This window comes from Aptenodytes patagonicus, chromosome 6 (assembly GCF_965638725.1).
Source record: "Aptenodytes patagonicus chromosome 6, bAptPat1.pri.cur, whole genome shotgun sequence".
NCBI classification, from domain to species: Eukaryota; Metazoa; Chordata; class Aves; order Sphenisciformes; family Spheniscidae; genus Aptenodytes; species Aptenodytes patagonicus.
In genome coordinates this window covers 12,550,259-12,565,932 of record NC_134954.1, presented here as the reverse complement: position 1 = coordinate 12,565,932, position 15,674 = coordinate 12,550,259, and the positions used below count along the sequence as shown (strand labels likewise).

At 39.2% G+C, this 15,674-nt stretch overlaps 1 protein-coding gene across 4 annotated transcripts in view; it reads right to left on the bottom strand.

The window, feature by feature from the left end:
* The window catches only part of ARMC9 (armadillo repeat containing 9), a 73,448-nt gene that overhangs the window by 27,308 nt on the left and 30,466 nt on the right, over nucleotides 1-15,674 (bottom strand). For all 4 annotated transcript variants that reach the window (XM_076341180.1, XM_076341179.1, XM_076341182.1 and 1 more), the window contains 9 exons: nucleotides 12,212-12,246; nucleotides 10,910-11,021; nucleotides 9,871-9,963; nucleotides 8,504-8,594; nucleotides 7,477-7,600; nucleotides 5,416-5,555; nucleotides 4,547-4,623; nucleotides 2,452-2,526; nucleotides 1,257-1,347 (listed from right to left, as the gene is read on the bottom strand). In XM_076341180.1, coding sequence (XP_076197295.1) covers nucleotides 1,257-1,347; nucleotides 2,452-2,526; nucleotides 4,547-4,623; nucleotides 5,416-5,555; nucleotides 7,477-7,600; nucleotides 8,504-8,594; nucleotides 9,871-9,963; nucleotides 10,910-11,021; nucleotides 12,212-12,246 — 838 coding nt within the window. The remainder of the gene's footprint in view (nucleotides 1-1,256; nucleotides 1,348-2,451; nucleotides 2,527-4,546; nucleotides 4,624-5,415; nucleotides 5,556-7,476; nucleotides 7,601-8,503; nucleotides 8,595-9,870; nucleotides 9,964-10,909; nucleotides 11,022-12,211; nucleotides 12,247-15,674) is intronic.

Here is a 15,674-nt window from a genome sequence, read left to right as displayed (position 1 = left end):
ATAGTAGCTAGTATGGGGCTATGTTCTGGATTTGTGCTGGAAACAGTGCTGATAACACAGGGATGTTTTCGTTACTGCTGAGCAGTGCTGACACAGGGTCAAGGCCTGTTCTGCCTCTCACCCCACCCCACCAGCGAGCAGGCTGGGGGGGCACAAGAAGTTGGGAGGGGACACAGCCGGGACAGCTGACCCCAGCTGACCAAAGGGATATTCCACACCATATGACGCCATGCTCAGCATATAAAGGTGGGGGAAGAAGAAGGAAGGGGGGGATGTTCGGAGTGATGGCGTTTGTCTTCCCAAGTAACCATTACGCGTGATGGAGCCCTGCTTTCCTGGAGATGGCTGAACACCTGCCTGCCGAGGGAAAGGAGTGAATGAATTCCTTGTTCTGCTTTGCTTGTGTGCACGGCTTTCGCTTTACCTATTAAACTGTCTTTATCTCAGCCCACGAGTTTTCTCATTTTTACTTTTCTGATTCTCTCCCCCATCCCACCAGGGGGGAGTAAGTGAGTAGCTGTGTGGGGCTTAGTTGCCAGCTGGGGTTAAACCATGACAACAAGCATAAGACATGCTGTCTTCTGCTCTTTCCAAAAGCCAAAGAAAGCAGTCAAACTTGTTCTATTTTTACTGTACAGAAAGATTTCATCAGAATTCACCTCCTTTTCATTGTTTGCTTTCTCTTCCTTCAGCCTTCCTTTCAGCCACAGCAAACAGAAAATACCATAAATATTCCACCTCCTTATACTTGTCTGTATTAACACAGCATCTACAACTCCTAGGACCCATCAATATACCCTCCAAAAAGGATGGTCTCTGCCCCCTGTTCAGGATAAGCCATTTCAGATTAACAAAGCTGCACTCCTCAATAGAGCAAGAGGTGAGCAGAGACAGACCTAGTCCCTAAATCCTGTTTTACAAATTGTATCACCTATTTATTTTTGCTGCTGACAGCAGTCTCTCATTACTGCGAGGTCACTAGCATGAAAGAAAACAGTCAAGGTCATTCTATCTACAGTTCCAAAACTTTGGAATTGAGACCTACTCAGCCTTTTATTTCTTCTTTATAATTGTAACACAAAAGCAAATTTTAAAATACGTCTGACATTCAAATCCTGACATTCACTATTCACCCTCTCTCAGACCATCACACTATTGTTATTCTTTGAGAGTTTCAACGCCAAGTAAAAACATGAGCTTTCTTATGGCTTTTGTGAAAGATTTACAGCTCAGATAGCTGCATCTGTTCTTCTGACCTGAATTGAGCTGCTTGATAATAAATTCAATCTGTCGGATCATCTCTGCATTTCCTTCCTTGATAAAGCAGCGCAGAATTTCTTCCATTCCCTGGATGTAGTGGAAAACATGGCTAGATTAGTATTTCATGTGACCACAGTGACAGTTTTTTTAGCTAAAATGTCATTGTTTTGTCAGGAAAAACACAGGTAGTGTAAAACAAACCACCATGCCTAGCTCTAAGCTCTCCATTTTGTCCATATGCTTCCCAAAGACAAAAGATATATGCTGTCTAGATTGCTTCTAGGTTTATATACAGAAATATCCATGACGAACAGCAAATTTTTACAACAGATCTGCTGCTTCTGCTTTCTGAACTCAGTACACAGTAGTCAACAGAAAAGGGCAAATTTGCATTTACAGATATAACAGTACAAGGTTCAGAGAAGGAAAGCAAAAAGCAGGACCGACTTTGACCTTCTCTTAAACCCAGTTTCTCTCTTTGTGGCCCCTTATAGGCTTGATGTTGTGTCTTTAATCATTTAAGATGACTTCCAATCCTCTGTGCTTTGTGAGGTAAAACATCTGACAACAATTATGTTTGCATAACTCTCTAGGTTAATCCTTAAGATATAAAGATACACTGCTATCCCAGGAACGGCTTCCTCGAATCCAGAAGTCAAAACACATTCATTACCAACCATTAGACTAACTTTCACAGGAGATCAATTCCTAGTTCTGCTAAAACGTTCCTCCTGCTGCCTTCCCCAGCTAACCATGTCTATACCAGGCAGAAACAAAAGCAGCAAGAGAAACTCATCCTCTTAGTGGCTTTCACTGGTGCAGAATGAATTAAATAAGGGGAAGAAGTAGCAAGGCAGCTGAAAGCATCTCCTGGGCCACATCCAGTCTATGAAATGCTAGATGGACAACACTATTCTAAACTAACACCTTTAATTTATAATTTAGATAGAATCCTTCACACTGCTGGGGCTCCACTTCTGGGAAAAGACCAGCAAATGTGGCAAAAGTGTTTGAGACATACATTGATACCTGCCTGAATATCAAAGATGAAGGGCCTCTTGTGGATTCCCTTCTCAAATGCCATGGCTCCTACCTCACAACCCTGCTGCACATTGCTCAACAGGTACCTGTGTGCGTGCCATCTTTGGCATATGCGTTGATCTTTGTGCCATGCAAAGCAGCACTTCTTACCATTGCTCTGGCTTCTTCTCGGACAGAAGGGATGGCAAGAATGCTATACAGTGTTCCATTCACATATGGTTGTATCTAAGAGGAAGAAATAGTCATACCACTAAGAAAAACTCTTACATTCACCAAGTTGACTATAAGCAGAATTTAAGACTGAAGGTGCAGAACAACTATGTTCAGAGAGTTTAATCAGGCTAGCCTGCACTTGTAAAAATTCCCACTTGGGAAGCAGTGAACTTTTAGAATGCAAATATACTGTGATATGGTTGATCTAAATCAGTACTGCTGCATGCATATTTCCCCCCCACCCCTTCTGAAAATGTATTCTTGCAAATTGACCTAGCCCTAAGAAAATGAAAAAAACCTCAAAACAACCAAACAACCAAACAACAAAGAAGGTTAGTTTCTGACAAACACTAGTGGCAGTATGAAAAATAGGACAAAGAACAGGGACAAGACTGTGTCAGCATGAGCTCAAGACAGGCTTCAAGCATTGTAGCCTTAGTCCGGATGGCCTAAGCTGTAGCAGCTTCAAACATCCTCTCACTCTGCTGCCTGTTACTGTCCCTCAGCAGAGGCAAAATAACAGCTAGCATGAAAGCTCTGTATTATGGTTAGTGAAAGCCACCAGATCTGTCAAACTAGTTTTATCAGCACTTATGTGACCCTTTGTATTGGCCAGTTACTGTCGGAGCACTAAGATTTCCAGTCATCCTCTGTCTATACCCTTGGAAAAATGAACAACAAGCTAGGCTGGGAGCAGGGGAAGCAAGGAAAGATAAGGGACTGGGATTTACACAAGGATTCCACAGCTTCTCAGAAAGCTCTCCTGGCACCCAAGAGCATTGCCTTCTACCCTCGACTTTGATAACAAAACTTCTATCAGCTGCGCTGGTGCAAACTAGGGTCTAAGAATGCACCCTCTGAGAGAAATTTCAAGGCCATTCTAAGGCACAGACTTCAACAGTATGATAGCATTTTCTAAATACTTCAGTCTAGGGACTGGGATGTTATTGTATTAGTGTGTATTGTATTAACTCTCATCATTCATAAAAACAAAGCTAGTGAAACAGTACAATAAAGGTATGGCAAGTTTCATCTTAATCAAAACAGTGCTAGTAAAGAACTGATCTACATCTTCTAATGAATTCATAAAATGCAGGGTAAACACTTCATTCAAATTTATTCCCTATTTTCAGTTTAAGTGATAAACAAAAAAAAGATGATACAATCAGTGTATATAAACATGAGACACTAGAGTTTATATTTCATTGCACCTTGCACAATCATCAAGGAATCAATCTAGAATACCCTGATAAAAATTCTGCCTCCCTATGATTTCAACTTCATACGATATTTGCCCATATTTTCTCCTGCCTTGAATTTTACTCCATGGTTAAAGAAGTGACCCTCTGCAGAGACAGCTGAAGCAATGCTTTATATAGCAGACAGCAGGTATCAGTGATGTGTTGAAAAGCATTAGGTAGGAATAACTAAAAATTTTTAGCATTTTCCTCTGAGGTAGTTTAATTTAGCATCTAAGATGCAAGCGTGTCTGGAGACAGAAAAGAAACTTGAACCACAAAAGGGTTAAGTGGCAGGTTAAATGAAGTGGTAGATAAAAACATATTAGGGCTTGAATGTCACATGCTTTCTTATAATATTCCTTAAAACTACTAGCAAATTTGCTTCTTTGCACCTGATGTTTTGCATAATGGCTTGCACCACACATTGCTCATCTAATGAACTAGTTAAGCTTGAGATGATTTGGTGTGAGATGACATTTAAACAGCATCAGAAACTGCAATCAAGAAGGCACATGGACTGCATGATAACTATGCATCTAAAAGAGACTTTCATTCTTAGCTGCCAACATTTGTTAAAGGAAGACATAATTATGTCTAGAAAGACCAGTGCCCAACAAAAAAAAATTGCATAATTGTGAATTTTAGGAGAATTTCACACAACTTAATTACATGAGGGTCTAACAAGAGAAACAAAACAAATTTACTTTTTTCCATTTCCTCCTTTCCTGCTTTTTTTATCTTTAATTTTTCTTTCCACCTTTTCCGTAACCCAAAGTTCGCTGTACAAATACCTCATGATTCTCGTGGCCAAGAAGATCAGAAAGAACTTTGAGCACATGGTTTGCAATCCTTGCACACATTTTCTTCCCTGCAAAGGGAAAAAACATAAATATGCTTTAAAAAATGTAACAGATCAGAGCAAGCTGCTTACTTCTTAACATCAGCACTAAATATAATTTACACAGAACAATACTGTTCCTTGTCCCTGCCATAACTGAGCTGAAATCAGTGGAGTTACTCTGGATTTATACAGTTGTAATCTTGGACAGGATGCAACTCAAGGGATTTTAAAAAGTTTAACAAAAACATTATTTTGCTTATGGCAAGCAGTCGATTTTTCACCCTTATCTTACTTTCCTTTTTAAAAGGAAACTTACTTTAAGCTTCAAGTCTCTTGGACATAGACAGGACCTTATTTTCTTGGGAGGAATCTCTGCGTTGTAGAAGCGAAGCATGTAAGTATTTCACTCCACAAGGTGAAGGTTAAGCTCGTTGCCATTACTGATCAACTCAGTTCTGACTTTCTTTTATACAAACAAATTTCTTACACAAGTAAAAAGTGTCCTTTGAAAAGTGGGCCTGGAATGTAGGAATGGCAGTCCTCACATACAGATACGAAAAAAGAATCAAATCTTAGAGGGTTCCATTAACTGTTTTCTTAATTCTTTAGATTTTGGTCAGGCTAACCTCCATAGTTTGGGATTCTTGGGAAAGAGATTTGCTCAAAAGCATTGGTTATAACACTCAAATATCTCTGGTTATGTGAGTCCCTGCTACTAATTATAGTAATTTGAAAGAATCCAGGTATATCAGAAAAAAGGATTCACAATCTTCCCTATCCACTTCTTGGAATAAGGTTGTAATTCGAAATGTAAGACACCTGCACTCCGCAGACAAAGATTCATGAGCAAGGCAACAGAATACTCCAGTGTGTAATCAGACAGGCAATCTGTATCTGTTAGAACATCAACCAGCCAGAAAATGAGCCCATCTTTGATCATTGCCGACTGCAGTGCACGCCTAGGATTAAAAAACAAAAAACCCACAAAAATCAGACAACATCATAAATAGCTTTCAAATACATTTATAGCTAATATAAGCACATTAAAACCCTACTTCATCTACCTGCTATACACTAGCCTGCCAACAAAAAAACCCCAAAACTACCCATTTTGGCAGAATCGATTAAACTAAGGAATTAACAAAGCCTGAAGAAACTGAAGATGCAGATTCCCATAAGGTTAGAGGACTAAAACGTTGTTGGGTGGGTTGGTTTTTTTTGTGTTTTATTTTGTTTTTTTAAACCTGCAAACTGCTGAGGTAAGTTTCTTCATTGGTTTCTAAGGCTTCTAACTCCACCTAAAACTGCATTTTCAATTGTCTTAAAATTGGTAAAAAAAGCCAGCTACGCACAACAGACCCATAAAACAAATTAATTACTTCTTCTGCCATAGGTAGCCATAGCACTAGACCGCTGTTGTACTGCTGATTTGACAAATGAGATTTTTTGCTTAAATCTATTTGCTCTTTTCTCTAGAGATTCTTAAATCACATATTCTTTTAACTCAACCTGTAGCTGCCCTCGAAGAGTATACTGAATAAAGTGCCAGGTGGTCAACTGTGATCTTCTACAACAGAAATTCCTCGCTTTACAATACAAAAAAGAAGTATATACTGATAGAAAGGTCTTACTGAAGAACACCATTTTTAATCACATTATTTCCAATGGGTAGTACGTCTAAATTACAAAGATCAAAGCAGGTATTTTCCTGGTCTTAGAACTTGGGATTTGGATTACTCCTGAAAGCTCATACACTTTCTCAGTCCTGGATCTTGCAGTAGGTCTATGGCATGGACTGAGCAAAACAAGGGAGCATCTGACCACACATTAAAAAAAGAGTCCCTCATGTCAAGTATCTGGAATTAACCTTCTATAAGATTAACTGTTATTTTTTAGAAAGTAAAAAACTTTCAAATTTTCAGTAGCTTAGTGCCTAGGCCCCAAAATTCAAACTAACTTGTACTATCAACAACTGCTTTAATAGAAAAATCATTTTCTTTAAGATCGGTTTAGGATTTCAAGCAGTAGGGTATGAAGATTTATTCTCTTTCATCTCAAATATGTCTAAGGTAACATGTCAGGAAGCAGTCCGGAGTTTTACCCATAGCACATTTACATGTGCTTCACCCAGACAAGTTCTAAATGAGACAAATCCAAAAGCAGCCCTCATTCTTCAACAAGCCCAAACAAACAAATAAAAAAACCCCCAACACTTGCAGTCTTAATTTAGAAGAAACATGAATGAAAATAACAAGAGCTAAACACATACATCTACCTCCTTACATTTAGTTAACTATTCAGGGCTGAATATTCCTCCTGAGTACTGTGAAAACAGAGTTCCTCGATCATATTTATTTGATAAATGGGAGCCCTTTACTGCTTCGGCATGATATTTCTTTTGTGGTGGGCATTTGAGTCAGACTGCTAATGCAAAAGTAAGAAACAAGACAGCCCATGCATAGACAGGTCCAGGAAAGAGGATCAACAGGATGAGGATGAAATCCCTGAAAAATGTTTGCAGAAAGGATAATGAAAACCTTATGCTTTGGAATGTAATGCAACTCTTTTTTTCTATGTAGGATCTTCAGAACTTTCTACATTAAGATTTTCACTTTGTTCAATTAAGGAATACATATAAAGCACACAAGGCTATGGCAGATGTACATTTACTTGAGTCTTGACGGGTGGTAGGAAGTCAGGTTAATTCAGTCAGCAAAACTGAGTTCTCCTCCATAATAAATGACACTGCTTTCATCAGTCATCAGAGGTTCTGATGACTGTTATGGGAAAATCAAGTACTCTTCTTTCCTCCCTGAACAGAGCCTAACTAGCCTGCATTTCCTCTCCTGCTGTCACCACTGTGTGCTGTGCTTTCATCACCTGAGGCTGAATTTCTGCAGAGCCCCCAGAACATTCTCCCATGTAAGGGAATCCTTGTCTTCAGCTTTCAGTCTCTCCTCCAGCATTCGCAGCAACATTGGGTTCTGAGAAAGGTAGACACGACCTGGTGCAAAAAGTGATGAAAGAACAGATGCTGAGATAGCAGCTTATGACAGAAAAGCTCCCTCTCCTTGGAAAAGTAAGCAGGATTGACCCCAGTTTCTTCTTGACAAGCCACAATCTTGTGCCAAGACCCAAGCAAACCTGCACAAATGAGTTGTCTAGCAGACCAGTTGCATTCAATCCAGCCACTTGGGGCAACAGAGGCCCCCACTTGCCAAGTTAGTACCACACAGAATCCACTATTCCTCTTTGAGTACATGGTTTCTGATCTATCACAGTTTTGCATACTCTAGGAAAAGAACAGAGACGTCCAAAGAGCTCAGGAAAGTTAGGTGCCCGACTGCTATTGCCTTTAAATGGGATTTCAGTTCCTAGCAATAGTTAGCTCCTTAAGTAGCACCAAACCAAGGGCTAATTTGGGACAGGCAGAGATACAAAGCTGCATATATATGCAACCAAACAGCAGTGATGCACAAAGATTTATTCAGGTGAGGACCAGGAAGATGCAAGAGCAGCTGCACTAACTACTGTTGCACAGCCTAGTAGCAGGTCTGCCTACAGGACCTTTAATTATTGGGGATTTTTCTTCTTTTTTTCTTTTTTTTTTTTTTTAACCCTCATGAAGAGGCTGAAGACTATATTAAAGGCAGCACCTGGGTAAGTTCCCACATAGACCACAAATCATCAAAAGAAGTCAGAAATGTTGAATATACAGTGTCAAAATGAAAACTTCCCAGATACTGAAAAACTGTTTTGAATGCCTGTAACAAAAGACAGTGAATCTCTAGAAAAAGGGTGCAAATAAGGCTCTAAATTTCCACATGCAGTGACATACACTTGTGAAGTGCCTATAAGCCAATCTTATATGAAAATGCTGCCTTTTTTTTTGCAGCAAATCTCTTACCTTCTGCCAGTGAAGCAAAAGCATTGATGAGCCTTGCCATATACTGTCTGACTACCTCACTCTTAGAATGTAATAATTTGAGGACACTTCTCTGAAAAAGAAAGCAAACATTAATAAAAACTCACCAAAGCAGGAAATAACAAAGTTAGTCTTCTATAACGTTTTAAAAGCTTCATTAAACTTTCACAGCAAACAAACTTTGAATGCGTATCGATACCTTAAATAATGTCAATATGATTTAAAATTTCCCGGTTCCTTTTTTTATTGGCAGGGGACTGAGGTAGAGATGGAAAAATGAACAAATAAGCAAATTTGAGCTCCTCGGCTCAGTCTGTTAAAACACCATCAAGCTCCATGGTGTAGGGTGAGAATTATAATAAAACAACACAGTTAAAACTGATATCTAAAATTAATATTTAGCCAGTGACAAAAAAAAATCTGTTAATTTTGTTGATGAACTTAAATGCAGTGATGTTATCTGAATAGGAATGTTTTTGTTTGACAACTAAGAGTGTGGGAAAGCAGCTCAGTAACTTACCAAGAACACCACATTGCAAACTATTTTTAACCTGTTTTACTTCAAGTATTACTTACACATAACTTTCCTCTTACAGAAATTTACAGGGAGAAAAACAGATCATTGATTTTATAATCCTTTAATTTTTCTAGTGAAGTCACTGTTGCAATGACAATGGGAGCCACAACGAACAAGTAGGCCCACTGCTTCAAACAACTGGGGAACTCAACTACGCACAAAATTCACTCTTACAAATGAAAAAAGTTGCACTTTTGTTAACGACAGTATTGGATTATCTGTGACTGAAGCAACCTTTCAAAATCAAAATACCAGCAATTCCCCTTTCTAAAGAAAGGTAACAATTCATTCCAAATTCACAGAAATGCTGTTGAATGTGTTATTACAAGTGCATAATCAGATATTCCACAGAGGTATTGAGACTAAAGTCCTAGTTCAGTTCTTATCCTACATCAGTGAAATGAATTGAAAGTATTATCTAACAATACATAATCACTCAAAAAGAGACATAGCATCTGATAAGCAAGAGCTAACTCCTAAGTAAGGGGCTCAGTAGGCTTCTGCTCAACTCACGAACATCAAGCACCAGGAGAGGTGACAAACTTCCACTTGTCTACAAGAACTCCATCTACACTGAGAGCTCTTGTAATGCAAAGCTTTGCCCATCACATTTAAAGACTGGGATACAGAAGTGAAATGTATCACATGATTTTGGCACTACTACATTTTTTTTTCCCCCTTCCAGAGAGTGATAAATTATTCTGAACAGCACTTTATAGAAATAAATGAGCAATATCACATACAAGTTGGAGGAAAACCCTTTCCAGCTGACCTGACAGTTGCTGTGGCAGTCTAGGAGGTCATTACTGATGTAGGCTTGCAGGACAGTGTCTCTCTGTTCTCCAGGATATGATGTTGTCAAGCGCTAAAATAAATAACAACATAAACAAACCAGTCAAATAAATAAATGGTAATGTGAATTCATGACCACTGAAGATCTTAAAGATGCTGATACCCTATAGTTGAGAAATCTCTTCTCACAGGGAGAAGGAATTAAACCTCAGTGATTTAAGGGAAAGAGATGAAATGAACTGACCTGACCTCAGCTCAGTGATCCACTACAAAACTGTTACTTGGGAGCTGTCATCACTGTCCATACAGGAAGGATACAGCATTACTTCCCATAAAGTTAAAAAGCCCCTCTAATAGCTACAGATGTGGTGCTTTTCTAAAACATCTGAGACAGAGTACTGGGCTAGAAGAATCACCAGTCAGACCCAACGGATGTTTTTTTATGTGAAAATGGACATGGAAGCTTGATCAGAATTCCACTATTATCATCTTTCATGTCTGTCACTCTGAACCCATCAGCTTCCTTTTTAGCAGGAAAATGTAACTTCCTGTTGTCACCTTTAATTTTTCTGAAATATCATTACATGATCCGAGCCAACCAAAATGTAGACTCTTGTAGAATATCTTGATTATAATGGAAAACTGGTGATTAGAGTCAGGTATTTCTTTGATACAGCAATATTTACATAAATCTGAAACAGGGCAATACATGGAAAAAGGAACTGCCTAAACCAACAATTTCCTTGAAAACACATCAGAAATTACTTCCACTGAAGATCCCAGGAATTCCTATCTGGCTTTCCTCAGACGGGGAGAGTACTGCTACAAATACACACCTACTACCTGGGCTTTTGTCATCATCTCAAGAGCCTCAGCAAGCTTCACTGACAAAGAGAGAAGTTGCCTGTAATGCTGAACTGATCACCAGAACAATCATCTTGCTCACAAGATGGATTTTAGTTCTGGACCCCTCCAGAAGGGACCTATTTCTTTATTTCTGCAGAGGCCATCTCCCTTACCCAGCGCAGAGCCTGCAGTAAGAAGGCCTTGAGACGATCATTCCCTGTAACCAAATCTTTCTTCAGCTTCTCATAATCCAAAGAGGGCAACAATGGCACATCCTGCATCTTTCTACAATGCAAACGGGAAAGACAATTAATCAGAATTCTCTCTTCTTATTCAGTGCAGCTGATGTTACTGAGGTGAGAAGAGTCAAAACAGGAAGTCTGTTTCAGGAAAAGAGCTTCCACATTTTTACACATCTGTTACTTTTATTAACGTTACCATGTTAGAACAACAGACTTTTTAAACTTGGACTTATTTTTTCACTATGCATGCAGCCCATTTACCGTCATAACTTGCAGACACTAAACTCTGACAACTAGCCAGTTGATGATCTGAGCTTTTTAGTGGCCCAAAACAGTACAGTAACATCCTTTTTTGCCCTGTGTGGACCACAAGGGCATGAGGGCAGCAGCTTGTGGCTCTTGGCACACAGTTATAAACAGACACAGTAACAAGCTGCAGCTCCAACTTCACCTCTGAGCCCTCATGCACACAGAAATGTCTTCTCCAAGGCAAAGGTGGTAGGCTGAATGGATTTTTACAGACTGGACTATGCTGGCTTAACATAAGACTTAATACAGGACCACTTTCCATGCACCAGTACTATCTTGCTATTTTGAGTTTTAATACTGCAATAGAAGTTTCACCTAACAAAATTGCTTCCAGTCAATGCTTTCATTTTAATATTTAAATATATTCCACTAAACAATTTTTACTCCTATCTTCCTATCCTACCACTTTTCAAAACAAACTGTTATATGTATAATTGTCCCTTTACCTTGTAAACAACAGAAGGATCAAAACAGTGTCTCAAAAATTTAATAAAACCTTCACCTCAGGTATACCATCTCTATTTGATCTTATAAGCCAAAAATTATTAAGTCAGTCATAAAAAAATTAAACTTGAAGCACCCAAAAATCCACTTTACCGATTCCCCCTTTTCCTGGATTTGTGAGAAGCAAACCAGTACTGTACTGTGCAGAAACAGTAAAGAAAATACAGCAACCAACTCACAGGTGTGGAGTGGCAGATTTACTGGATTAGCAACATCCTGCTGAAATTAGGATGTTACTGAACCTGCCCAACAGAAGAATACAGATCACACAATATTTACACACGATGTTCACTGAGGTCAGAGGAAGCACACGGAGGACGAGTGATTCCCATCTGCAGACAACTGGCAGCGCGCTTCAGTTTACAAACCCCTCCTCCTCTTCTCTACAGATATAAGTGAAGCTCAGCAATAAATACTTACACAGGGGCTAAAGATGCTCTTAACATTGTGGAAGCCTGGATCAGAAAAAGAAAGAAAAAAAGAAATCACAACAGATTAGTCCAAATTTCACGCCAACAGTGTTAATAATGAGGTCCACAGTGAATTCTCTCACTGAGGTTCTGCAGTTCTTTTCCTATAAAACCTATGTTGCAAAATAGAAACACAGCTAAAGAAAGAGGACTTCAGTGTTCATCTTCCTTTTCCATTAAAGTGTTTCACAGGTAAAAACCTCTTTTGTTATGATCTGGCTATGTTATCTTCACTGTCATACTCCAAAAATTACCTACACTTGAAGCATTTAAAAAAAATAAGAGGAAAAAAGTGAGTAGAAACTACCATTTGAAGCCCGCTGAGGAAGATGAAGAACTTGCTAAACACATTTATTGACTTCACAGATTTTAATACCTTAAATTTGCAATAATATTCCACTGGAGACATACCATGTATTACAGCATCCAAATTTACTATAATTCTTTATTTCGACACTAATGTTACCAGAGTGCCTGTTGCTACTAATATATACCCCTATATATAACTATTACTATGTAAAGAAAAGACAATGTATTCTAGCATGGATAAAACCAATATGGAACAGCATGCCATTTCTCAGTGGTTCTGCCTAGGTCAAGTTCAATTTAAGCCTGGATATTTCCTCTCTGATGCAGTGTGACACAGAGCATATGCAGCCACCACTGCCGCACAAGTCAAAACTTAAAAATATCAACACCATATAAGTGTGGTCTGCTTCAGTAAATATTTTTTTGCTAGAGCTAACTGTAGGTGAGCCAAGAAGCAGCAATTCTGGCATAAGGGTGCTTCATATCATGCATTCTGATGTCAACTGCATGCCATATTCGCAGAATATTCAGTGTCGTCTCTTTGTGTTGATCTCACTACTCACTTTCTAAAAAATCTCTCATTACCACTTACGCCTTTAAAACCGGTCATCTAACCTAGCCTCTTTCAATGGGAGCTATATAATCGATGTCTATTGTCAGATTTAAAACTGAGGGATTTAGGAGACAAAAAGCATGAAATACCATAGAGAATACTGAATTACACCAGCTGACATATTCTTGAACACTGTACCTCATGGGTATCCTTCGTAATACAAGGAACTGCTCTCTTAGATGTGAAATAAGCTTATACGCACATTGGAAAGCATTTTATATTATGTTTAAGTCAATGAATGATTTGTACACAATAGACAATTAACAGGTCATACGCTTCAAAATTAACCTGTCTTGACAGCAGTTCTCAAATCAGTTTATTTTACACAATAAAAAAGTCTTTCAAATTATCATAACTACCTAAACTGTTTTCCCCTCATTTATTTGTATTCATTTGCCTTAGCATTTTTGATAAATATCAGAAGTTAACTTTTATTTAAACAGAAGTTTTCCCAGTCAAAACCCATCAGCTTGTACCTGAGTGCGCAATGAAATCACAAATCATTTTCGTTGCCTTCCTCGGCACCCTTCTCCATTAAAGGAAACGGGGAAGAAAGTGACTATAGTCCGTTAAAGCAAAAGAAATGACAGAGCCCTTGAAGATGAGAAGGTGAGACAAAGAACAGTAGTGAGAAAAGGAATAGGGCAGGTCACTAAGATTAAATAGATGTATATAAAAGCTCTCTGCTTCTCAGCAAAGTCCTTTTTACCCACCACTTCTTTGCTGCCTTAGAAAGAAAAACACATGCTCCAACCAAAATCTAACTAAAGGATATATAATTGGTAAAGACACATGCATCACCCTTCCACACAAATAAAACTTTTTGGCAAGTGTAAGATTTTGCAAGCTTTTATAAATTTCAAACTACAGAAACTTCAATTGGAAAAAAATTTGGATTTTTAAAAAATCAATCAGATCAAGCAGGACAAAGTCCTATTAATTCCCAAATGACCTTTTAAGCCGGCAGATGGAGCACAGCAAAGCACTTAGTACGGTTTGGCTCTGTAGTCTACCTACACCAAAAAGGCACCACACAGTGAGGCAGGCCCTATACTGGAGCTCTGAGGGCCGGACCACCGAGATGGAGAACCTTCTTGTCCAGCACTCACTTTTCTGACCAGACCCAAGTTTATCAGTCTAGAACCCGCACAGGAGGAAGGAAGTTCTCTCAGGCGTTTGGTGTTTCCAGGAAAGCAATAAGGATACAGTTCATATTACGTCAGGTTCAATGAGGCAAAACAGAAACAGTAAAGTTTTTCAGGGCTAGTTCGTCCTTCACTGCACCTTCATTTCTGAATCTGACTGACTACGGTCAGCACCACTGATAAGCAGAAAGAATGCAACCATGTTACAGTCAGAGATTTCCTCTCTTCATCTTCATCTACATGATTGCAATTAGTCTTAAGTAAGCTAATCTGTATCGGTCCAGTATGGCGTACTAAGACATTGGCTTGGGTCTCAGGAGATACGCTTCTAGTCCTGATTCAGCTACTGACTACAGACGGAATTTAAACATGTCGTTTCACATCTCTGGGCCTCGATTTTTCTCATCTGGAAAGCATGTTTTTTGAGATCTACCAATGAATGGCAGTGTGCAAGAGCTAAAAATTATTATTTTGCAATTAAACAATCGAATGCTCGTGGCACAACCACCACAAACAGAAAACCAACAGATTTAGTGTTTGATTATGACAAAATAATTCTGCAAAATAAGTTAACTACAGCTGGTACAGTATAGTAACAACTCTGATACAAGTATTTTCCTGTTTTGGAATTTATTTAGGCCTCTATTTTAAGTAATTTTATGGGAACAAAAATTGCAGTAAAATATCACTAGAGAATTCTGTTTCTTCACTGGGCATTTTTTGGCAGTTACGCAATCCAGCAGCTCTCCTTTGGCTCATAGGGCTATGATTTCACGATCCGCACTACTTTGGGTCAGACAGTTGAGGCACCCTGTGAAACACACAGCCACACAGCGTGCTGAGGGACAGCATCACGCGCTCTCCATCTACTGCTAAATGGGTCTGAAGAGATTTTTCATCAGTTTAATTTTCAAACAAGTGATCCAAATACAGTACTGCTGAGTGCTGATCATTCAGTTTAACATCCAGGCTACCTCTTGCCATAGGGTCTCAACTTTTCATCTTTTTATCCTCATTTTTAAAGAGGAAAGACATGCGGTACCCCAGACCCTCAGAACCCCACTATCCTGCCAGCCTTTCCCTTCCTCATACCATGGCCTCTTCAGCTCTCGCTTCCAGACCACCGTCAGTCTGGCCAGCACCACTTCTGCACCCATTCCTTGGCTGCTTTCACCACCTCCTGCAGCAGCATCAGCATCAAGGGGCGCCTGTCCCAGCACAGAGCTCGAGCTGGTACCCCTGATGGGCCATAACGGTTTGTACCAAGCCTCACACCTCATTTTTAATGCTGGCAGATTTGACCAGTTGGAAGCAGCAGTCTCAGCAATAGGAAGCACTGGGTTATG